The sequence below is a fragment of the Ciona intestinalis genome, unplaced genomic scaffold (genome assembly GCF_000224145.3).
Source record: "Ciona intestinalis unplaced genomic scaffold, KH HT000094.2, whole genome shotgun sequence".
NCBI lineage: Eukaryota > Metazoa > Chordata > Ascidiacea > Phlebobranchia > Cionidae > Ciona > Ciona intestinalis.
Genome location: NW_004190416.2, coordinates 133911 through 155775, shown reverse-complemented (window position 1 = coordinate 155775; position 21865 = coordinate 133911). Strand labels below are relative to the sequence as shown.

Sequence of the window (21865 nt, the reverse complement as noted above, 5' to 3'; positions counted from 1 at the left end):
GCAACTACAAGCTTAAGGGTAATCTGTACGGATGTGCTTACATAACCGCAGAGGTGGACTTACAACAAGAGCGAAAGCCTAACCAGAAATAATTTCTTTCCGTGACCAAACCCCCAGCGCAAAGGATTACCCACGTCTGTTACCCCGATCTGGTGTATTCTAACCATGAAAAAGTATTTACCTGACATAAGGCACAACCTACAGCGATGCTTCAAGCGCTCTTTACAACGAACTAGAAGATTACCCAACGCGTCCTATTCTCGCAACGGAAATGCCAAGTTATTTAGCCAAGTTTTTGTTGCGAGTAATTCAAACCAGTCGGTCGCTGAGCGATACTGGCTAACCCTCGTGACTGTATTTCTTGCGCTTAATAATTTATAACCTTGTAAGACGCGGTGTTAATGCCTCATCTAGAATGACGACCGTGAAGAATGCGGGGAGAGCACAGGTGTTTCACTCGCTTTTGTGTCGAGACGAGATGACAATAATGTCGTTGGGTGTTCTTCGTGTGCTGCCTTGTAAAAGGGTAGCAAAGTTATGGGAGTGGCTCGTAAGGGTCAATTCTGGGGAACGGCATTTTTAGTCGAAATTAAGTATGGTGTACAACTGTACATGGCCCTTCCAACCCGCGCGGGAGCATGAAGTTAATAAAACCGATAAACACATTAAAAGGTCGATAAAGCGACTCGTAAATATTTACCGTACCCATTATCTACGCTGTGCTAACAAGCATGGAAGACGTGTTCTCAACAGCGACGACATACTGACGCTTGCGCGGAGTGCGTCTGCTGCAAAAATAGGTGTACATCTTTGTACAGCGTCATTGGAATACGACCGCGATTAACCATTAACCTGACTGTTGTAACACGTGGGAAAGTGGAGAGAAATCAATGGCGACGCTACGCTTTATAACTAAAGCCGGGGAATGGTCCAAAATCTATCTACCAAACTGGCCAACAGGTAGGCGGCCCGCTGTGCCTGGTAGAGGTGACGAGTGATGCCAGTCGCCCGCTTCTCCGAAGACGTTTTCTGTAAAGCCGTTGATATATCTACTTAAACGGCGATCGACACTGACGAAGTGGGACAGGTTGGATCGCTGTGCACGCGATGTATATGATCAACAAAACCGAGTGAACCGCCAAAACCGACTGCGCCTTTTCTTGCTTTGTTTCGTAAACTCTACGACGTAAAAAGATCACGTCGAGACCGCCATGACACAATGGGAAAACTAAGCGGCGGAGTTTTGAGGGAAAATAACTGATCGTCTGGCATCAATTTTGTGTACCACCATTAATAGCTTGATTATCTGTGCAAATATGCTGGAAAATTCTAAGCCTGTTATCGAATATCTGATACTTCCGCTGCCCTAGTTTCAGAGATATCGAACGGATGTCATATCGACAACAAATATGATCAGAAACAACGGAAGGCACCAATAAATCAATTTGTACAGGGCGTCCTTATTCACTTTGTTAACCCCTTCGAAAACAAAACGGTGTTGGTTGGAATGCATAAGACGATACCCGCTTCTCACAGCTAAAGTAGAAAGGGCCAAGTGAAGCACTTCACCCTCTAACGAAGCGTTAAGGCACCAAAACAACCTCTTGCTTTCGAAGTTGCCTTTACCCAAGTTGTTGCTACCGGACATTAGGTGATTGGTAGGGCGCGGAACGTGGGAACAATCCGCGTGGGAAGCGATAAAAGCAACACAGAAGGTGTGAAACTCTTTGCTTCGTCAATTGTTCTCTATTGTTTTACGTGAGAGCACTTTGTTCCAAGGACTGAGGTCGCTTGGTGACCAATGGACAATAATATGCCCACAACAGTAGGACAGGCTGTGTCGAACCTTACACCATGTGTTTTGAAAGCAGCAGAATCCGCACACAGCAGCTCGCGACCGTTGAAAAGGTATCGGGTATGATTATTACTCGCTCATCGCCACATTGAAATTTAATCCGCTGCTACCTATAGTCTAAACCCCGCGCCGTGCACAGATGAAAGCGCCCTTTAGGAACAATACAGAAGTGTTTACAAAGTTCTTGCTGAATAAATAGTCGTGAGATGACCAGCTCACTTGGCGACGGTAATTGATTGACATGGGGCTATGGTTCGGGGCGTATGAATGTGACTTTAACCGGGGAATAATAACCCGCTTGCTATCATAATAATAAACACCTGAAAAGCTTATATTGGAATGGCAATATTACCCCTGTTGTGCTTATTTAACGTGTCGGAGCCCACGAAGCAAGCCAAAGACAGCAAGCCACGTTATAGGAACAGCTGTGTTATTCTTACCACCAAGCAGTTCGAATCAAATTCTTCATTCGTTATTGCTTACCGGAATTTGGGGCTTGCAACGCTACTATAACTGCAGACGCAATCACTCAAACAGTCATCGAGTTTACGCAACGTATTCGCAATTGCTTCTGCCACGCCGTTCCAGCGCACGTTCTGCGAGTCGATGATGAAGGAAATAATATGACTGCAATATATATGTCGCGACCTGACAAACCTATAAACGCGCTGTACAATCCAAAAATATAAACTAAACGGGTGTCGAATCGGCCAAATGCCACACACACTATATAGTAGGGTTGGGGAAGATGGGACACCTTTTCATTCTGTTTTCTCGTAACATTTGGTAGTAAACAAAGAAAATTCAAAGAATTATAAAACCGTATCCTCTTGACGCCCATAGACCGTTGTTAGTTGTTTAAAATACGATCAGGATATTTGGATATTCTGTGCTAAAGGTGTTCCATCTTCCCCCACCCTACTATATTTTGAATGAATGAATGAACAAAACTTGATTTTGTAGTGGCCGGAAAACGGAAGCCGTTGAATAACACGGGTGTTTTGTTTTATACACTTCTTGCCAGCTTACGAGTTACATTTTACAAAAATTACATTACTTTAGTCTTTGGAAATTCCAGACACGAATGTGGTATTTATTTTTCCATTCAAGTGTAAAAATTTCTAAGCAAAAAAACTTTCACATCATCCCCTTATTGGCAACATGCATAAAATATTAATGTCCATTTATCGGCCAAAAAAATTCGGCGTTGAGAGCGTGGCTTGCCTTATCTGCGATTGCGGTTAAAACGCATGTCCCAAGTGTTAATATTCACGCTACTGTAGACTGCGTGGCTTGAAAGAAGTGTCTCTCGGTAACTGTGACAAATGTACGGACCACCCTGCAGTTGGGACAGCTGCTGAAATGTTGACTTTTGAAGTTGGTTCATGCAAGACTGGAACAAATTGATTTCCGTGACCGAGCTGAATATTTGGATTTGACAGGTGTTCATATTCTCGGAAGCAAATCCAATGCCATTGTAAAACCGGGGTGCTGGGGTGACATTGAATCAAGCACGGATACAGTGGCTTAATTGAGAAAATGCACTCGTCGGCGCGTCTTAATACAAATACACGTATTCGCGCTGTGTGGGAACAAAAACACGGCGTGTTTTTCATGCCGTGGTTGGCCGTAAAAAGGGAGCGAGTTCTGGAAACAAAATAAAAATGCAGCTCGACCACCCGTGATTTTTAGTTTGTAGATAGGATTTTGATTCGATTGAAAACCGCTGAAGACTCCGCTTCTGTGGCGATGTATGCGACTCTCCCGGGCTATGTACGTCACAACAAGACTAATGAAATTTACCAGGAAGCGACCAAATCAGCGCCACGAAATGAGCGATCCATAATTTCCAAGTAACAACTATGATCAAATGGCAGTAGTCGAAAAAACAGAAATTCATGAAGTCTAAAAATACGAGGGTAAGAATTGGTGCGTCGGTGGTAATTTATGTATTTCAAGGCGACAGAAGCCGACACTCAGCTACGCCACACCGTTAATTTTACCCATTTGCGTGTCAGTGACTACGAAAGGTATGGTTTAAAATTTAGCGACATAAAAGACTGCCCTGTTTCGCTATTGTGTAACACCTGGAGCAGTTCGATTATCTATGTCGAACGAGAGATACAAAAACAAAGGGACACCTGCTGGCTCTGTGCGGTACACAGCGGCCCACGACGCTTTGTGACTGCTGAAAGGCGCATCTACGCACTGCTTATTGTGCAGCCTTTCGAGGACTCTTTGTATTTTCGTGGGAAAGTTGATTAATATCAGAAGGTTACGACAGCTTTTGAGAATTCGTGCGAAAACCAACTTGCATTGGCGGTGCGGCAAGTTTAGACTGGCTGTAAAGCTTTAATTTTGACGTAATTATTACACTAAAATACGGTCGCGTTATCACGAAAATCATATCGCGAGAAAAAATTACAAATTTAGTGTTTTCTTATGTATTCTGTACTAAGTTTATCTAAAAACTCAGTATTTTTTCGGGTTCTATAAAAGCCGTTACAAATTTCGCATGATTACGTATCGTATTCTAAGTTTCACTATTAATTAAAAACTGCTTGAAGGTATTACGTAAAACATTGCAAATTCAATAATATATATATTTATAAATGAAATACAGCGATTGCTTGATGTATGGCTAATCATATACTATTTCATTTTAAAGCAACCCAGAAAATATTCACCATTGCTCCAGTCTTTTACCAGCAAGGTAACATTTACGATTACATCATCTATATATCACTGAAAGACTCTCTTTAGCGCCGCTTAACGTGCGATAGAAGTTGCCAAGTTTAAACACTAAGTGGTGGTGCAACTGTACCACTAATATCTTAATCTGAAGACCAACAGAATATAAATATTTAGTACTGCGAAGTAACATGAGATACTGTTAGCGCATTCCCTTCACAATGATACCAAACATATGAAAATAGTTTGTATTTCACTATACACTAGCAAACAAGTATTAAAAAGCATTACTAAAATCACAAATTACCAAGGAAAAGTATATGAAACTGTATTACTGTTACAAGGTTTCTTTTGCATTACAAAATAATACCATGGTGAAATGTCTTTTAAACCGCTAATCTGTGACACTAAAGTCCACCATATCCAATGAGAAACTCATTTTTAGGCTAAGGTTTTGGAATCACTCCCTAGAAGCATTAGCAACCAACAGAACGATCATGCTCTTAAATTTTGCCTTCGAAAAAGTGTTGCATTTGGATTAACATAGACATCTTGTACGTTATCTGAAGGCAGGTGTTCAAGATCAACAAACTGCTGCAGGTGGAATTTAGTTGCTTGTTGTCTTGTTATTGCCTTTGCTGCAATACTGCCGGCAATCAGTTCAACAACAAGTAAAAGAGCTTGTACGATGTGAACAGCGCGCTCTAGTGGAAGGATTATCGTAAACTCGTTAAGAAGTAGGAATAACAGGAAAGGAACTTGGGGTAAGATGGTTAGCAAAAGAAACCCAAAGAGCTCTGGAACCTGGAAAAATAATAAACAAATAAAATGAAAAATATTTTTTTACCTCTCGTTATGACAAGCAGTCTATTGTTTTAAATATTATATTTCATTAAAAAAATAGAAAAAGAGCTTTGGAGTCTGCAGAAGTATTTGAAAATATTAAATTAAAAGTGGAAATTTTTTTATTAACTCACGTATTCTTTTTTCTCAATTACATTCATTCGAAATATTCGAAACATAAACTAGACTCATGCATGTTCAATGCACAAGTGTGAAACAAAGAGGGCCATTTTAACTAACAAACAATATTTTAAAAAATATGTAAAATATGAATACCTTTTCTTGTAGATTTCCTACTATTCCAAGAAAAAGTCGAATTCCTTCCACAAGAGAGAATATTACAAGTATAGCGATCAATATAACACGGTAAGTAGGATCCAGGTATGTGTATTTAATTTCCAGCATCAAACTACATGCTAGGAGCCAGAAGGGGAAGAAGAAAGCATTGAAGTACATGGACATTTGAAGTGGGAGGCTGGTGGATACTGTGTTCCCTGGTAAATAATATGTTATGTAGGTGGCATAATTGTCCATTGGTGCTAGTGAAGAACCTTACTCCCCACGTTTTCTGACCACCTTACCTAACTACTATAACTTGAATGAATGTAATTGCTTTACTCTCGATTGGCCAGTAACGACAGTAGTTATAATACAGCACAGGTGTTCTGTTTCATACATCTCATGCCAGCTTACAAGTTTATGTTACTTTATTGGTGGGTATTTAGTAACCCTATATATATACTAACTACCAACCTCTTAACACTTTTAATACAATTTATATAGTTTTTTTTTTGTGTAGTTAACCCATTAACAACGATTATTTTACCTGGTAATGAATTTTTTAAGTTGTCGTATTGCGACTGCTCGGTTGGAGAAAATATTCGGTTTGAAAGTTGTGTCAATGCATTTCTTACGTTCGGTGATAAAAGCTGCTTGTCCAAAATACTGCTCGTCATTTTAAAACGTAGAAAGGCAATAAAAACGTACAGTTACGATATTATGTAGTATACTAATGCAAATCGACGACTTACGATTTGTTTACGCCGATGGAGCGCGCCTGATTCAAGCGGTAGTGATAGATATCATACACAACCGCGTTTTTATGTTGGTGTTTTATTTTGCTCGCACGTTTGATATACTTTCGCTTAAATCGCTCATTGTTTTGATAAAACAAACGATTTTACTACTTCTACCAAGCTGGTACTATCAGAACTCAACGTATTATTTTATTTTGCATAAGATTTTACATTCAAGAAGCTGTTTTTACACTGGTCAGCTGGGACTATCACAAACGACCTGTTTACCAATTGCTTTCTTACAATCTTGCTTTTATGGTGACCAATAGATGCTACAGAAGCTGGTCTTCTGATACCTCTCCTATAACGTCGTTTGTGTTTTTTCATTAAGCCAGTCGATGGTCTTGGTAGTTCATCTATTCTTGAGTCTTCTGGTGTGACATCACGCCTCACGGATAAAACAGCATCAACGACGAAATCCTCATTTCCCTGCTGTTTAACTTGCTCCACAATATCATTTACATCTAACTCCTCATCTTGCTTCACTCCATGTAAATATGCCAGTGTTTTTCTACGCTGTCGATTCCGAATTGGATCAATTGCTTCATCCATATCCAAAAGGTCACTTGTTGATGGACCTTAATATTTAACTAAAAGCTGTAAGCTACCACATGAAATATATATATATAGAAATGTAATTATGTTTTAACTGTAAACATTTTAACAACTGTTGTTTAGTCGCAATGCCCTGTTTTTTTATTTTAAATATTTTTTAATCTCTGTACCTTAATCAAATAAACAAATAAAGTTATTATTATTACTACTGAATGATAGCAAGCTCATATAGTAGGGTGGGGGAAAGATTAAATACCTTTTCATTCTATTTTCTTGTTCCATTTTGTAGTAAAAACATTCAAAGAATTATAAAACTGTATTCTCATGACCCAATGACCGTTGTTAATTGTTTAAAGCACAATCTGGATATTCGGATATTAAGTGCTAAAGGTGGCCTATCTTACCCTACAGTACTATATCTATACTTACCCTGTACTAAACTCTTCTCCATTGTGTTCTGTATACCCCTACGTACATCAACTAAATCATGGCGAACTTCATATTCAAACGCCCGTGGTATTTCTCGCACTATATCTTGCTTTGGTGAAGCGCTCAGTGATGCTCTCCTGAAAATAACTCTTTAAAAACTTCTAACTGATATTCTGTTACTTGTTTTCTATTGGGGTGTCCAAGCTGGCGCGGGTAGTATGAACACCCATGTTATAACGACTGTGGTGTTTCTGCAACGCGAGGATAAAGCAAGTTTACAATTTAGAGACAAACAAAATGCACTATAGTAGTGACTGACTAAAAGTAGCTGGCGACATTAAGCCCAGCAGAATTCATACATTCCAATGAACAAAACACAGATTTTCTGGTCAGTTTCAATATAAACATTTGAGTACCTGCTCCAGGTTTTCACAAGTGGATTACTCTTAGTAATTGGAACTGAATGCCGACGCTCGTTGTGTGAAAATCTTCGAGCAAAATACTTGGAGTTGAAGTTGTTGGAGTTTGGAGAATCATCAGTTAGCTGGGAGAGGGCTTCAATGTTTTTGTTTATTTCTAAACTGTGAGGCGTTTTATTTTCAATCTGGGAAGTGGTAATAGGAGACTGATCCACTGTATAGTCAGTGACTTCATCATGGGGGGGTGTGTCATTGTTTTCTTGCAAGTTGGAAGAATTAGTACTACCATTTACATCGATGCTTGCAGATTGTAGCGGCTTATCATCTAAAAACAAATGTTAACAAAATTAAAGTTGACAATTAAAATTGCATGTTAAGCATACACCATGGGTATAACACTTATAACAATTTCCTGTCTAAAAGAAAACAGAGTTAATAATATATAACACATGATATTACTACCCCTTTTTCTTACCAGAATTTGCTAAACTTTCTTTTCTTTTATTATTCATTTCTTCATTTCTGTTTGTACAAGTTGTTGAACCTTGTGGAAAAAAATATAAAAAAGGAAATTACCTTTTTTTAACAATTGTGGGTGTATGAGTATGAATGAATGTATCTTATTTCTGTCTTCTAGATCACGGTAAAGAAGAACGGGATAGTAAACAAGAGGGAAAAGACAGGTAGTAACGGTAAAACAAAAGTTGATACAACAAGCTTTTGGATGAAGCAGAAAAAGAAATGTTTTTAACACTTTTTGGATAAGAAATGTTTTGGATATAAAATAAATGTTTTGAATGACATGGCTGCTACACTCTACAGACAATACAATGTATGGTATAACAAACTTACCTTTTTGTAGATGGTCAGTTTTAGAAGGTTTTACTTTGATTATCATTGATTGTGATGTCACAGCAACATTGCTCCATTCTAATTGCATGTTAAGTTTATTTATTATACGACAATACAAGGAGAATTGTATTTAAATAAGAGACTGACTATGCCATTTCAGCAATAAAGTAGGGTAGATGGGACACCTTTATTAGATAACATCCAATATCCTGATCGTGTTTTAAACAATTAAGTACCGTCTATGGAAGTCTCTAGAATTTGTTTTTATATTTCTTTGATTAGTCTTTGTTTATTACCAAATGGGACAAGAAAATAGAGTTAAAAGATGTCCCATCTCCCCCCGCCCAACTCTATATTTTTTATATACAATTGGTTTGCTTGATTTTGTCTGTAACGTTTTCATAGAACCAGATACATACTCCAAAGACTAATTATATTAAATTAAAAGTGGTATGTTACAGTTTGGTAATTATGAACAAATTTATTCAATTTTTGAGTCACATAATTATCAACCTGAATCTTGAAAATTTTGTGGCTTTGGTAACCGTGGTGATGAAGTAGCATTGGTGGTTGCTGATTGGATAGAATTACTTGCAATAGAATGCATACTGTTTGACGGAACCAGCAAATCTATGAAAAAGAAATATTTTACATAAATTATATCATGAAAACATAAATTTTTATTCCAATACAGTAGCGATCAAAATAATTAAAATAAAGCATGAAGTTATCTATAAAACAAAAGTTTTATTTCTTTTTATAATACGAACGTTACAGGAATTTTCAATATAATTAAATAAATTAAGGAAAAAGGATTAGAAACAAAACGACAGTCAATAAAAACTACTCAAGTAAAGTGTCAAACTAAAGCATGGCTACTCAGCCGACCAGTCTCAAACAGTCTTATATATTGCTTAACCGTTTTCATAAATTTGATTTTTGAAATTTATCCCGGGAATGCCGGCACAGTCTTGTCTATAGAAAGAGACAACATTTTCATACCCACCTTGGTTAACATTTGGAGTATCTTTTTCCTCAGATTCTTTCGGCTTTGCACCACTTGTCAAACCTACAAAGATAAATTAAAGGCATGTTTAGTTAAATAAAACATAAATTTATTTCGACAGTAGACACATAATGGTTTTGTGTGGCGGTACAGCCTAAATATGAACCTTTACTAATAAGTATGACGCTGAATTTATCAAACAAAATCAGTTAAATAAATTATGTTTTTTATTAAACTCACCTGCTTTGTTAACAGCAATCACTGCTTTAGCAACAGCCCTGAAAACAGTGAGGACTTGGTGCCTGCAGTTTTTAACAGCAGCACCAAGCTCTGATTGTTTGTCGCTACTTTCTGTTAACATTTGCTTCTTCATCTCAAGGTGCCAGAAATCTGCTTGTAACTTTTTCATCTCACTGCCGACACTCTTTCTACGTTCTGCGCCTGAATCTAAAAAAAGAAAAATTTTTTTTAAAACTTGGCACCAACAGTAGAGTGCGTATATCAGATTTTTGGATAAAGGTGAATAGATGCATTAAAACAACAGAAAAACACTCTAAAGATAAAAAGAGGGAAAAGAGTGTCAGCTAATAGGGGGTTGCTGTTGCACTTGAGCTGTATGGGGTGATTTTTTTTCTTTATGGTAATTTAAAATCACTAAGTGCAAGGGTAGTATTGTTAAAATGATACACATTTTTTAACCTTGTGGTTTTTTACTTTCCTTGCCCTCCATGCTGGTCGTCATAAACGGTTGACGAAGTTGCAGAACTTTCTTTCCAGCTTGTGCCTGCTGTTTCTGAAATCTGAAAAAGTATTCAGTTAGAGCTGTTAAAACGTATATAACATGTTTAACTTGGCATAAATCTTAAGTCCCATCCATACATATAAAATTTATTTAAACTTTAAACGTTACCACAACTCTTTAATAAATTTACACTTACTTTCGTAAATAGCAATTTCTAAATTGTAATAGCACAAAATTATATAAAAACTCTAAAAACTTTTGGGGTACGAAAAAAATTTTGCAAAAATTAGTGACTTTAATTTCTCACCTGCAAAAGGTGAGATATTTTCGCACCAACATTCTGAACCTCGTCCCAACACAGTTATGCCACCTAGCAGTTACTTGTTTCGATTTGTTAATAAGATTTTTATCAATATTATTCATCTCTTCACTCAGTTCATGAAACTTGTTTAATGTTTGAATGTAACGACAAGTGGTAGATTTTGCTTTGGGCTGTAAAAGTGCTTTGTTGTTTTGATACAGTTTACTATATTTGTAGTATTATGTTTTCCTAAGAGAGTTCTATTCTATGTGGGTGAGGTCCCATAGCGTAGCACCCTATAGGTCCTAGAATTTAGGCCAGTATTGCCCATTACCCCAGTAAACATAGTGACAATGCTTTTTGTAATGCAGCAATTGAATAAGGACTACAGGGGTATTGATTACAACCGACCTAAACATGTAATGCAAAGTATACCTGGAATAAAACTGTTTTTAGCAAAACTAAAAAGAACATTAAACACTTTAATAGATATCAACTAACATTACTACCATTATTAAGATAATAAAAAAAGGATTTTAAACAATCTACATAACGTACAGAAGATACTTTGATTTGCTTTTTCTCTTGCTGTTTTGGGGGTTTGGTGCAATTTAGGGTAATTCCCAAGGCCCCTTCTCCGTGGGGTGAACTAGCGGGCGACTGTTGAAGGATGAAGGCTTTTTCAAGCCTCTTTCGTGACACTTTCTCCTTTTCTAGCAATTCTGTAACTTCTGCCAATTGGATCTAAAATACACATGCAAGTGTCTCATATATGATTATCAACACATTTAATAGTAATTTAATAACTTTATTTGTCTCTTCGATTACGGCAGCAAAGATTGAAAAATAAAAGGAAAAGAGGATATAGCGACAAAACAACAGTTGTTAAAACACTGTAATAATAATGCATATATGGTCACATCAATATACGTGTGGCGTACTTACTTTAAGTTTGTTTTCTTGCTCTTTAGAATACTTTAACATAACCTCCAAAGCTTCCTTTGTCTTTTTTGCATCTTTACCGGGAGTACCAGCTTTCTTTGAACTAATGGCATATTCATCTTCCAGTTCCTATTTAATTGGGGCATCTATTCATTACTGTACAATGTTTCCATTAACATAAAAGTTCTGTATACATAGGCTTTCTAAAATTCTAAATTCTAAAAGTTGGTGCGGGAATTGGTTGATCATTTGAAAATCAAAGTTTAAAAAAGCAAGATTGCAAGAGTGTAGCAGGAAAAATGTTCAGAATCACTGACATAGGCGGAACATGCATAAAACCTACCCTGCTATTTGTGTAACCTACCTGCTATTTGTGTAACCTACCCTGCTATTTGTGTAACCTACCCTGCTATTTGTACTCACAGTACATACCTGTACTTTATTTATAACTTTGTGTTTTTCGTTCTCTGAATGCTTAAGATTACGATTCAACTCCAAGTTCTTCTTAAGTGTGGAGTGGTGGGATGTTTTGAGCTGATAAAAAAACAAGTATTGTGTTTTGGAGGGCAGAAGAAACAGCGTAAATACATAACGTTTTTTATACTGGATGAGCCGCATAGGAGTATTTACATTAGGACGTGTAGCAGAATTAACAGAAAACATATCATTCACAACTCCTTTATGTTAACAGCTGTCTGCAGTCTAAATCTATTGTAATCTATACAAAACTGAACAGAAAATATGACAACTTTATCTTGTTAAAGGGGCATACCAACAAAAATATGACAACTTAATCTTGTTAAAGGGGCATACCAACAAAAAAAAAAATTTTGTGTTTTTTTACGTAAAAAAAAACCTGTTTCGTTTTTGAAATTAGTTTGTACTTTTAAATCACATTTGAGCATCTCTATCCATAAACAATTAAATGTTTTTCATTAGTATGCTCCATTAATCAGACCTTCCCTAACCTGATTAAATTCCTCCCTGTAATTTTCCAACTGTCGACTTAATCTTTCAATTACTGCCGTTTTTTCTGAGAGCACTTTCATGTGATTGGCTGTTTCTAAACCAATCAAACGCTCGGAACGAATTTTCATTTCCCTTTGTGCGCTTTGCATGGTATAGATGGCAGTCGAAATTGAACCAAACAAAATTTCAAATGCTTTATGGTACCTGTACAGTAAGTATTTCTATACTATGGTGAGCATTCATAAAACTGGTAGTTGTAAAAATATATTGTTGTAACACACAATACAGTGTAACGATCTTATCATTTTCCAGGCAAAGGCATATACTACTACATAAGAAGCTACTCTATTCTATATAGGTTGGATCCTGGAGAACCTAGACTTGAAACCAGATATTTACCCATTATTCTGAAATACCTTCAAATGTGGAGCGCTATTTTCTTACTCTTTTAATCTATAAGGGTTTGGTCCTATAGCAAACTTGTTACGGAACCTGGCACTTCATGCCTATTCTATTAACCCATTACCCCAACACCCAAGGATTTAAGCCAGAGTTAGCCCACTACTCCAACATATATCATGACTAACTTTTCATTATTAGCTTCCATGCTTGCAAGGAAATTATCTGGGCAGACAGGAGCCATGTAGCTGAATGAGGACTTGGCTTGGCGAGCAGCAGCCGTCAGCAAAGCTTTCTCAAGTACTGACGCTAGTCCTTTCTTGAAACTGTGTGTATGGGTATAAAGTATCAAGCTATTGTAAATCTGTACCTTATTCAAGTATGAATGTAGCATGCTTTATCCAGGCCTAACTGAAAAACGGGGTATTCTGTTTCATACACCTTATGCCAGTCTTCGAGTTACCATGTATGTAACTTTGTGGGTAATTGTTTACACACACAATATTTATATTTACTTAGCTGCATTACCCACCTAGTTATCATTGATTGAACTTCAAGAGATTCTGTATATACTTTAGCAGTGTCTGATTTATATTTTCCTTCTTCCAAAAAAATCTGCATCTTGTGTTGGCGGGCGGATGCTTGAATGGCGCGCTCATACCTGTTAATTGATCAGCTGTTAGTACATCTGTTTTGCTATTCTGTGAGTCCTACAATGTGCTATGGAAAAGGGGATTTAGGCCAGGTTCGACCCATTGGTCCAACACCCTGGAATTTAGGTTAGATTTGGCCCAGAGCTCCTTGGTTCAAATCCCACCCAGGGTTGGAGAACCAGAGATCATGTGTTCAAATCCCAACCAGGGTTGGCGAACCAGAGATCCTGTGTTCTAATCTGAACTGCATATACATAGTTCCTGTAGACTTACTCAGTTTCTTGCTGTTCCAGTTCACGTTGTAATTCTTCTACTTCAATCTCTAACTCAGACTTCATCTTTTCACTTGCCCTCAGTTCTGAAGCGAGTCGTTTGTACTGATAAACAAACAAAGAAAACCGTTATCAATATATAAAAATATACAATATATAGTGCTGAAAAAAGTCTGTTATCAAAAAAGTATGGTACATAAGACAGAAAATAGTTACTAGTTCATAACAAAAAAAGGTTTGTTACATATATTAAAAACATAAGGAGTTTAAATATTAATTGAACCACCTCTTTTGTTTGTGTGACGTTAATTGAACCTCGTCTCTCTCCCTTGTACATCGCCAAGCTGTGTCTTCTCTGTGACATCACAGTGGCAACATTATCAGCAGATTCAGGTGACGGGGTCGGTTTTGCCGGCACGGGAAATGAAACTTCTTCAACCTCGTTTATGTGAGGAGATGATGCAGAACCCATTTTTGGAAGATAAGTGATATTGGATTGATCTTCAACCTCGGAAGCGCCAATCATGTTTGCTTTTGACCTGAAAACAAATTTCATTTTTAATTTGTTTATTTTAGGAGATTTTTTAATATACAAAATAAAAATACAAATAAATATAAGTTTGCCCCTGCTCTGAAAACAAACATTTTTTACCCCTTTTACCTTTTTTTTATAGAAGTTTTGCTGTAGACTTAACATTGAAACAAGCTTATAACAAACATATAAATCCATTTATGCAAGCAATTTTGTAATGTTATTACTAGGCTGTGTTATTAGCCTATACCTTGAATGCTTGGCAGCCAGCAGCTTACTGCTTGTAACTTTCATAATAGGACGTTTGCCCGGTGCATCAAGGAATGAAGAAGCTAAATAAAAGTAACTTGTGTTACCACAAATTATCACCAATAAATAACAATCTTTAAAAATACTGGAAAGTGAAAATATCAAAACAAGTAGTTAGACTAGCAATGTGCTTGGTGGTTAGCGGCGTGGCTATAAACTCGAGAAGTTCCAACAATTGGCGATACTACAAAATTACAGAAGTGGTAACTAATTAAGGACCATAAGAGATATGAAACAGAACACAGGGGTTATAACGACTGTTATCTTCCCGTCATGCGAGGACAAAGCAAGTTACATTTAATTTAAAAGTATGAAAAACATAAGTCTCAAACTACTAATCATACTTTAAATAATCCTTTAGCGGCTCATCTGGTATAAACAACAAATCTAAAAGAATATTTACATTATGACTGGTAGTAGAAAGTAAACATACTTTCTTTTTTATCCACAGAACCTTGTGCAGAAGATCCATCAGGATTTTGCTGGACTGTCTCGGAAGACTTTTTATTCACAAACTGACTCCCTCTTCTAGAGCTTCTCCTTGATCCTCTCCTCTTCTTCACAAGATCAGACGGCTCCTCGGACTCCGGTACTCCCATCATCTTTGATATGATATCCTCCTTAGTCTTCAGCTCAGCGAGGATCGACCCTAATTGCTGCTCCATCCTCTTCAGATCTTCATTCTTCACTTGCAAATCATCCTCAAGTCCAGCCGACCTCATTTCTACAACCTGACAAAAAATATGGCTTTGATAACATACTAACCAGTGAAAATCTGGTTTAAAACTTGACGCTGTTGCAATTTTACCATTGTAGGTGTTATTTGGTAAAAATGTTTTTCAATTTGTTACAAACACTATAATTTCAATAAAAATGTCAACTTAGCGATAATTAAAACAGGATAAAAACTCAGAAGAAATATCTTTACCTTTAACTTCATTTTCACTTCACTCAACATATCTTCACACATATTGGCGTGCTCCTTCGCTTTAAATGCTTCATACTTCTCCCTTTCTAATGAATGAGTGTGATCAGATTCCAACCTCTCTAGTTTTTCCTCCAGATACTCGATGGTGGAGGATTGCTCCCGAATCTTCTGTAAAAGCTCCAGGTTTGCCTCATCTTTACAACTTGGATCTTCCACGACCACAGTGGTGGCCACAGGTTGTTTTTCAGCCTCAATCGTTGCAATCTGCTTTTTTAGATCAGCTGCCTTCAATATAAAACACAAACAATTAATAAATAGTAAAAAAGTTGCACTTGTATGATGACCAAAGGATGCTGGTTTGATACTTAATACTGATAGGGGAATGTTTTTATAATCATTCCAACCCAATAATTAGTTGTAGAACCATGGGTGGCGGGATAATGAAAAAACTCTAATCTAAGTCTCTTCATTTTCATGCCCATGCTATGCTGAAGGACTTCACTCACATAAAATAGAAGATAAAATGACTGCCATATCTACAGAACAGTTTCATTCCAGCACTAAACCAATATCTCAAGAAAAACACAGAACTAATTCGTAACTCACATCGTTCTCATTATGTTTAATGATCATTTGAAGATCATTGAGTTGATTCTCTTTGTCTTCCACCTCTGCCAATAATTGGCTATTCTCAGATTGCGCAACGTTTAGTCTTTCTCTCCAACTCTTGGATTCTCGGTGCAAATGCTCGACTTTATTGCTCAAAGCATTCACTTCTGCCTTCGCTTTGATCACGGCTGTTTCTTTTGCCTTCAGCTAAATGCAAAAACTCAATTTAAAAACTTATAAAGGATCAAGAACTGTTTAATATTTTTTGCAGCAGTATTGTGTATATACCATATACCACAAAAGGTTAGTCTGTGTTTCCAGTCACTATAAATCAGTCTCCACTATATACCTATTTGGTGGGCAAGGCCAACTCTGCTATAAATCTCAGGTTCATGGCACAATGTAGGACCTAACCCATGTAAAAGTAGAAGTATTCTATGAATTTAAAGTTACAATAACCACCCTATATACAACCAGCAATACATAATTACTACATTCAATCCCTTACCTCTTTTGACCGGAGTTCCAACACAGCAACAAACAGTTTAAAAAGATACAGAGCTCTTCGAAGTGAGAGTTTTGTGGATCTTTTTATCATCCGTAACTCATGAATAGAAATAAAAATGTTCCGGATTTCATCTGATACCTCCTGTTAATATAACACCAATTTGAAAGAGTACATTCTATTCATTATGACTGTACTGTTCATTTTTTACTCCGACAAAAACCAAAAGTATGGTTAATAAAGGTAAATTTGTTCAAAGTTCAAAGGTAAATTTGTCATATTTTATTAAAATTACACACAGATGAAAAAAGGGGATGAAAATTGGAAATACATTCAACACAATCTACAGTTCAACATAACAACAACCTGAGCTTTAAACTATTAGACTTTAGTATTCTAGAGTTGTCCTCCCATGCTTAGCACTTATGATCCTGAGAAATCGTATTGTTTATTTAAAGTGCAGCCATTCAGACCACACCCTTGACGTAACAATATGATTCCAAAAATTACATACCAACCTCCCAATGCTTTGATATATCGAGCATAAGTTTATGTTCCTCTTCATCTTCTTCATTATAACTGGCTTGCAGGGATGCAACATCTGATGAAAGATGAATTTGACATCAGTATGTAAAAAATCAGGAAATTTAAGTTCCGTTTAGATATCATTTTTCAGTATAAATTCCATTTTTTTAATCCAAATAATTTATTTTATGCTTTGTTCAGATAACAATATAACTTTAGAAGAGAATTCTTTGTCTTTTTGATTTCAGTATAATTTAGAAAGCAAGTATTTTTTATATTATTTACATTACTTTATAATCTCTTTAGTTCAAAATTTTTTCGGAAAATTCTAAATTACTAGCTCATACCATCTGGTAAATTTTTTGGGAGGAGTATAGACTTCATTGCATTTGTGCTTGTGTTTTTTGGAATACCATCTAGCTGCAAACTTGCTTTTCCAACTCTGTCGTTTATTCTACCTTTTGTATTTGCGTTGAAACTGCTGGAAATGCAAAATGTAGTAACATGTTTTGCCCACATATGTTAGATAGGTGTATGAAGCAGAACACCCATTTATAACAGCATCAGAGGATGTTTTTTTTCACACCCAACAATTCATTGAGAGATTATTTACATAATGCCTGGTAGCAGAAGTACTGGAACACGTAATTACTTGATAGAGGATATATCATCCAAATCTTCTATTTCCCCAAACAAATATTGGCCGAGCTGTTTCAACTTTTCAAGTGTCTGTTCCGTAAAATCAAGAGCGCCGATCATATTTATCATTGAAGTCTCTTCCATTTCACCTTGGATCTTAACCGTTCTCTCTTCCTGCTCGCCCTCAGTTGACGTATCAATGTTAGTAAGCCATTCCATTATTTCCATCAGTAGCTCATCCCTTTGTACATAGAATATGAATAAAATGTATGTACTTGCTTCGGCGTGGCTGAGCAACGACAGTCATTATAACACAGGTATTCTGTTACTTTGTTAGGACTTAGGGTTAGTAGATAATATAGAGGGAAGGATTACCCAGCAGCAATATCGCATGTTTGTTATAAATCCTGCAGTACATAGCAAAATAGGCTGTTGGAAAGTGTTAGAGGTTGATGGATGGTTAGGGGTTAATGGTTAGCGTTAGAGCTTGGTGGTTAGCAGATAAAGTAGAGGAAGGATTCTTAGCTAGCGCCGATATTGCATGTTTGTTAGCTGAGGTCGCTTTACTTAAATAGTTAAACTGACAAAGTGATTCAGTTCGTTTATACACAAATGTTGCGACTCAATGTACCTTCGTTTTGCCGTTTTAGTTAACATTTCCATTAATTTCCACATCTTGTTTTTCTCTTCAATGTTCGATTCGTGTTCGCTGCCATCCATGCATGCTGACGGAGGACGAAACGCGAACGCTTTTGCACCCCAGACTTGATTGTTCCTGTCCAATTGCGCAGGAGGTAACTCGGGGGAAATCCCGACCTCTGAAAGGGAATTCCCGATTCGGTCCAGAATTTTATTCAAGTGTGACATAATCTCCTAAAAATAGAACGACGTTTTATAAATCTTACAAAAACGAGCCTGTCACACGATTTTTACCTCAAATTGCCTTGTTTTCTTGTCATGGTTTAGTTTATTTACGTATCCAGCTAACATGCTTTCCATCTGATTTTGATCCCGTTGCAAACCTTCCACATCAGTGGTAAGAGACGCTCGACGTGTTCCAATATCCAAACAAAGCATGTCTGCCATTAGAACACTCATGGCTATTTTTTAAGTAATATTAACTAAAGATATCGCTTAAAACCAGCAAAAAATTATAACAAGTTAGACAAATTCCCCAAATACAACGACTGGCATGGCATTGTTTGGTCATTAAACAATTGTTTTATAATAAATATGTTATTATAGTTAAAGTGGGAGAATTTCTTATAGTACTGTTTAAATGGTAAAAAAAACTGTAGCGTATACGTTTTCATTTTGTTCGCGAAACTGACATCTATGGCCTCAGTTTCCCCACAAGGCGTAGTTATTTTTTTGTTGACCGATTTTGACAACTAGTTATTAGTCATTGATTAAATACGTCACAAGACCTGTAGCAGAAAGGCACGCTAAAATTGGTTGCGTTGATAAAGCGTGAAAACTGTTCATATTTTAATCGGTGTGTAGTTCCAACAGCATTTGTGTTTTGTTTATCTGTGTAAAAGTTTGTACAATGTCGGGTAATCGTTGGCTAGATGATGACGACATCAATCCTTCGTCCGGCGGGGTTAACAAATGGGGCGGCAACGATGGGTACGAAGATTTTGACCCCAACAAAGATTATTTCACGCAAGTTGTTAAAAGGAAAGAAAACAATATTTTGGAAAGCACTCAGCGATCATTAAGAATGTTGGACGAATCCGAGAGAGTTGGCGTGGCAACAGGACAGGTAGTTTTATTTGTGAACAATCTCCCCCCACCTTATTTTCTAACCTCTAACCCCTAGGTTAGGGGGTTAGTTGTTGATGGTTAGGGGGTTAGTGGTTAACTGGTTATAGTGGTTAATGGTTAGCAAATAAGGCGGGGGAAGACTCTTCACTAGCACCTTTTATTTAAATGGTTGTTATTGAGACTTTTTTACCTTAAAAGTTGTAACAAAATCTATTTATGTAGTTTACTTTACTCTTTTAATGTAAATAAACCCCCCTCTGTTATCTGCCAAACACTAACCATATAACTACTAACCTTGACACTTTCCACCAGCCTAATCTGTAAGGTACCGGAATATTTTTCACCAATGCTGTATTATCCAACATAAACTTGCATAATGGGTGTAAATTATATATTTTAAAATGCATCTGCCATTTGTTATTCTAACTTTACCTAGGAACTTGTTCGGCAAGGAGAAGTCTTAAGGAGGACGGAGAAAACAGTTGATAAAATGGAGCAAGATCTGAAGGAGAGTGATCGCCATTTACGCAGCATAAAGAGCGTTTGGGGAGCTTTCATGAACAAGTTTAGTAAAGAGCCGCCTGCCCCTAAGTCTATGAATGCAGGGACAGAATTCGATGCTGGTACCTCAAATAAGTATGTCAGTTATATAGACTAATATTCTACCTCGTTTGTAAATCACTAATTAATTATATTGAACATTTTTTCGGAGCTAATCAAAAATCCTCCCCCTACTTTATCTGCTGAGTATTATACAAGATATGCATAAGCAACCGTAGTAATAGTGGAATGATTAGCTTATTGCGTAATTGAACATTTATAATGGGACAACTACCAAGTAACATCACATTTAGTATAATATTGTTCTTTCACCTAGGAATACATTTACAACTTTTAGGTAACCAGACTTTTCGAAAGTTAAACTTTGCTTAGGCAATAGTAAATGACTCTGTAACATTTTTATATAGTTTGGAAAATGTGATGAGAAAATGCGAAGACGTAGAGGATGAGAGAAGACAGAATGAGGAACATCCCGTGATAGCTCGGCAACAGAGAGCACAGCAGATGTATATGGATGGTGGAAGAGATGAAAGTTCTTCTCAGAACAAAATGAACCAAGTGGAAGAAAACCTTGGTAAATACGAAATTAGTCAATTCTATAGATAAAGACTGTTTTCGACATTTTAGATAAAACCATATGATATAAAATAAATATTAACATTGATCTATAGATTTATATGAATATAAAAATTGAGATATCTTTTTAAAACCATATAAATAATACAAGCTACTTATTTTAAACCGTATAAACCATACATTAATATAGTATTTTTTTCCGCAGACCTTATGGGCCAAAGTTTGTCTCGTTTAAAACAACTTGGCTTGGGCATGCAAAACGAGATAGAAGCACAAGATCCAATCATTGAAAGACTGCACGGCAAAGTTAATAAAGTGGACGATAAGATTCATTCTACCAATAAAGAAATGATGAGACTTAACCATAGATAACATGTTTTATCTTTAATCTTTTCTTTTTTTGTGTGGCTGTATGCAATGTATACCGTCTTTTATTTAGATGTACTAACTATTGCCGGAATGAACATTTATTCTATACTTGCTCTAAAAAACTGAATAGACAAATCCTAAACGCAGATTAAACATAAATTATATTCTATACCTTAACTTTAAAAAGTGAAAAGATAAAAGACAAATGTATCAATTTAAACCCTGCGTAACTAAAGTGTATGAAGATATATAACTTATTCATTTTGGCTGGGTCTCACTCAATGTATAAAATATTGGACACTTTAAAGGGCCAGAACATTTTGTCAAGCAGTTACTGTTGTAAATGTTTAGGCAAGTTTTGAACCAGATTTTTATCATTGTACTTTCTTGTCTTTGTGCCTTCATGTAATATCATTGTCATCAACAAGAGTTTAACATTGCAGAAGCTACTTTGTTACCTATAATTTGCTATTTAGAGCTTATACAGTCGACAGACCTGTTAATTCAAATGAAATGTTAATGTAACATATTTGCCTTTCAA

At 36.5% G+C, this 21865-nt stretch overlaps 3 protein-coding genes across 3 annotated transcripts; 1 reads left to right on the top strand and 2 right to left on the bottom strand.

Moving 5' to 3' along the window:
• Window positions 1–4780: 4780 nt before the first annotated feature.
• On the bottom strand, window positions 4781–6484 carry LOC100183084 (transmembrane protein 17B-like). Its single transcript, XM_002129531.4, has 3 exons — window positions 6216–6484; window positions 5666–5883; window positions 4781–5350 (listed from the first exon to the last, which is right to left on the bottom strand). Exons 1-3 carry the CDS (start codon window positions 6343–6345, stop codon window positions 5042–5044), a joined length of 657 nt encoding a protein of 218 aa, XP_002129567.1. The 5' UTR covers window positions 6346–6484; the 3' UTR covers window positions 4781–5041.
• Window positions 6485–6593: 109 nt separating this feature from the next.
• On the bottom strand, window positions 6594–19149 carry LOC100178314 (putative leucine-rich repeat-containing protein DDB_G0290503). The gene is made up of 28 exons (XM_002124709.4): window positions 18985–19149; window positions 18683–18924; window positions 18065–18292; window positions 17760–17893; window positions 17406–17488; window positions 16891–17031; window positions 16380–16589; window positions 15774–16058; window positions 15279–15576; window positions 14787–14868; window positions 14291–14543; window positions 14006–14109; window positions 13612–13740; window positions 13268–13405; window positions 12680–12884; window positions 12144–12245; window positions 11715–11840; window positions 11328–11513; window positions 10776–10960; window positions 10426–10526; window positions 9967–10173; window positions 9727–9789; window positions 9234–9350; window positions 8721–8798; window positions 8344–8412; window positions 7866–8193; window positions 7450–7586; window positions 6594–7043 (listed from the first exon to the last, which is right to left on the bottom strand). The coding sequence occupies exons 1-28, from the start codon at window positions 19147–19149 to the stop codon at window positions 6616–6618; spliced, it is 4824 nt and encodes a 1607-aa protein (XP_002124745.3). The 3' UTR covers window positions 6594–6615.
• Window positions 19150–19460: 311 nt separating this feature from the next.
• On the top strand, window positions 19461–21849 carry LOC100178361 (synaptosomal-associated protein 29-like). The gene is made up of 4 exons (XM_002129576.5): window positions 19461–19816; window positions 20255–20454; window positions 20787–20953; window positions 21161–21849. Exons 1-4 carry the CDS (start codon window positions 19601–19603, stop codon window positions 21325–21327), a joined length of 750 nt encoding a protein of 249 aa, XP_002129612.1. The 5' UTR covers window positions 19461–19600; the 3' UTR covers window positions 21328–21849.
• The last annotated feature ends 16 nt before the right edge of the window (window positions 21850–21865 follow it).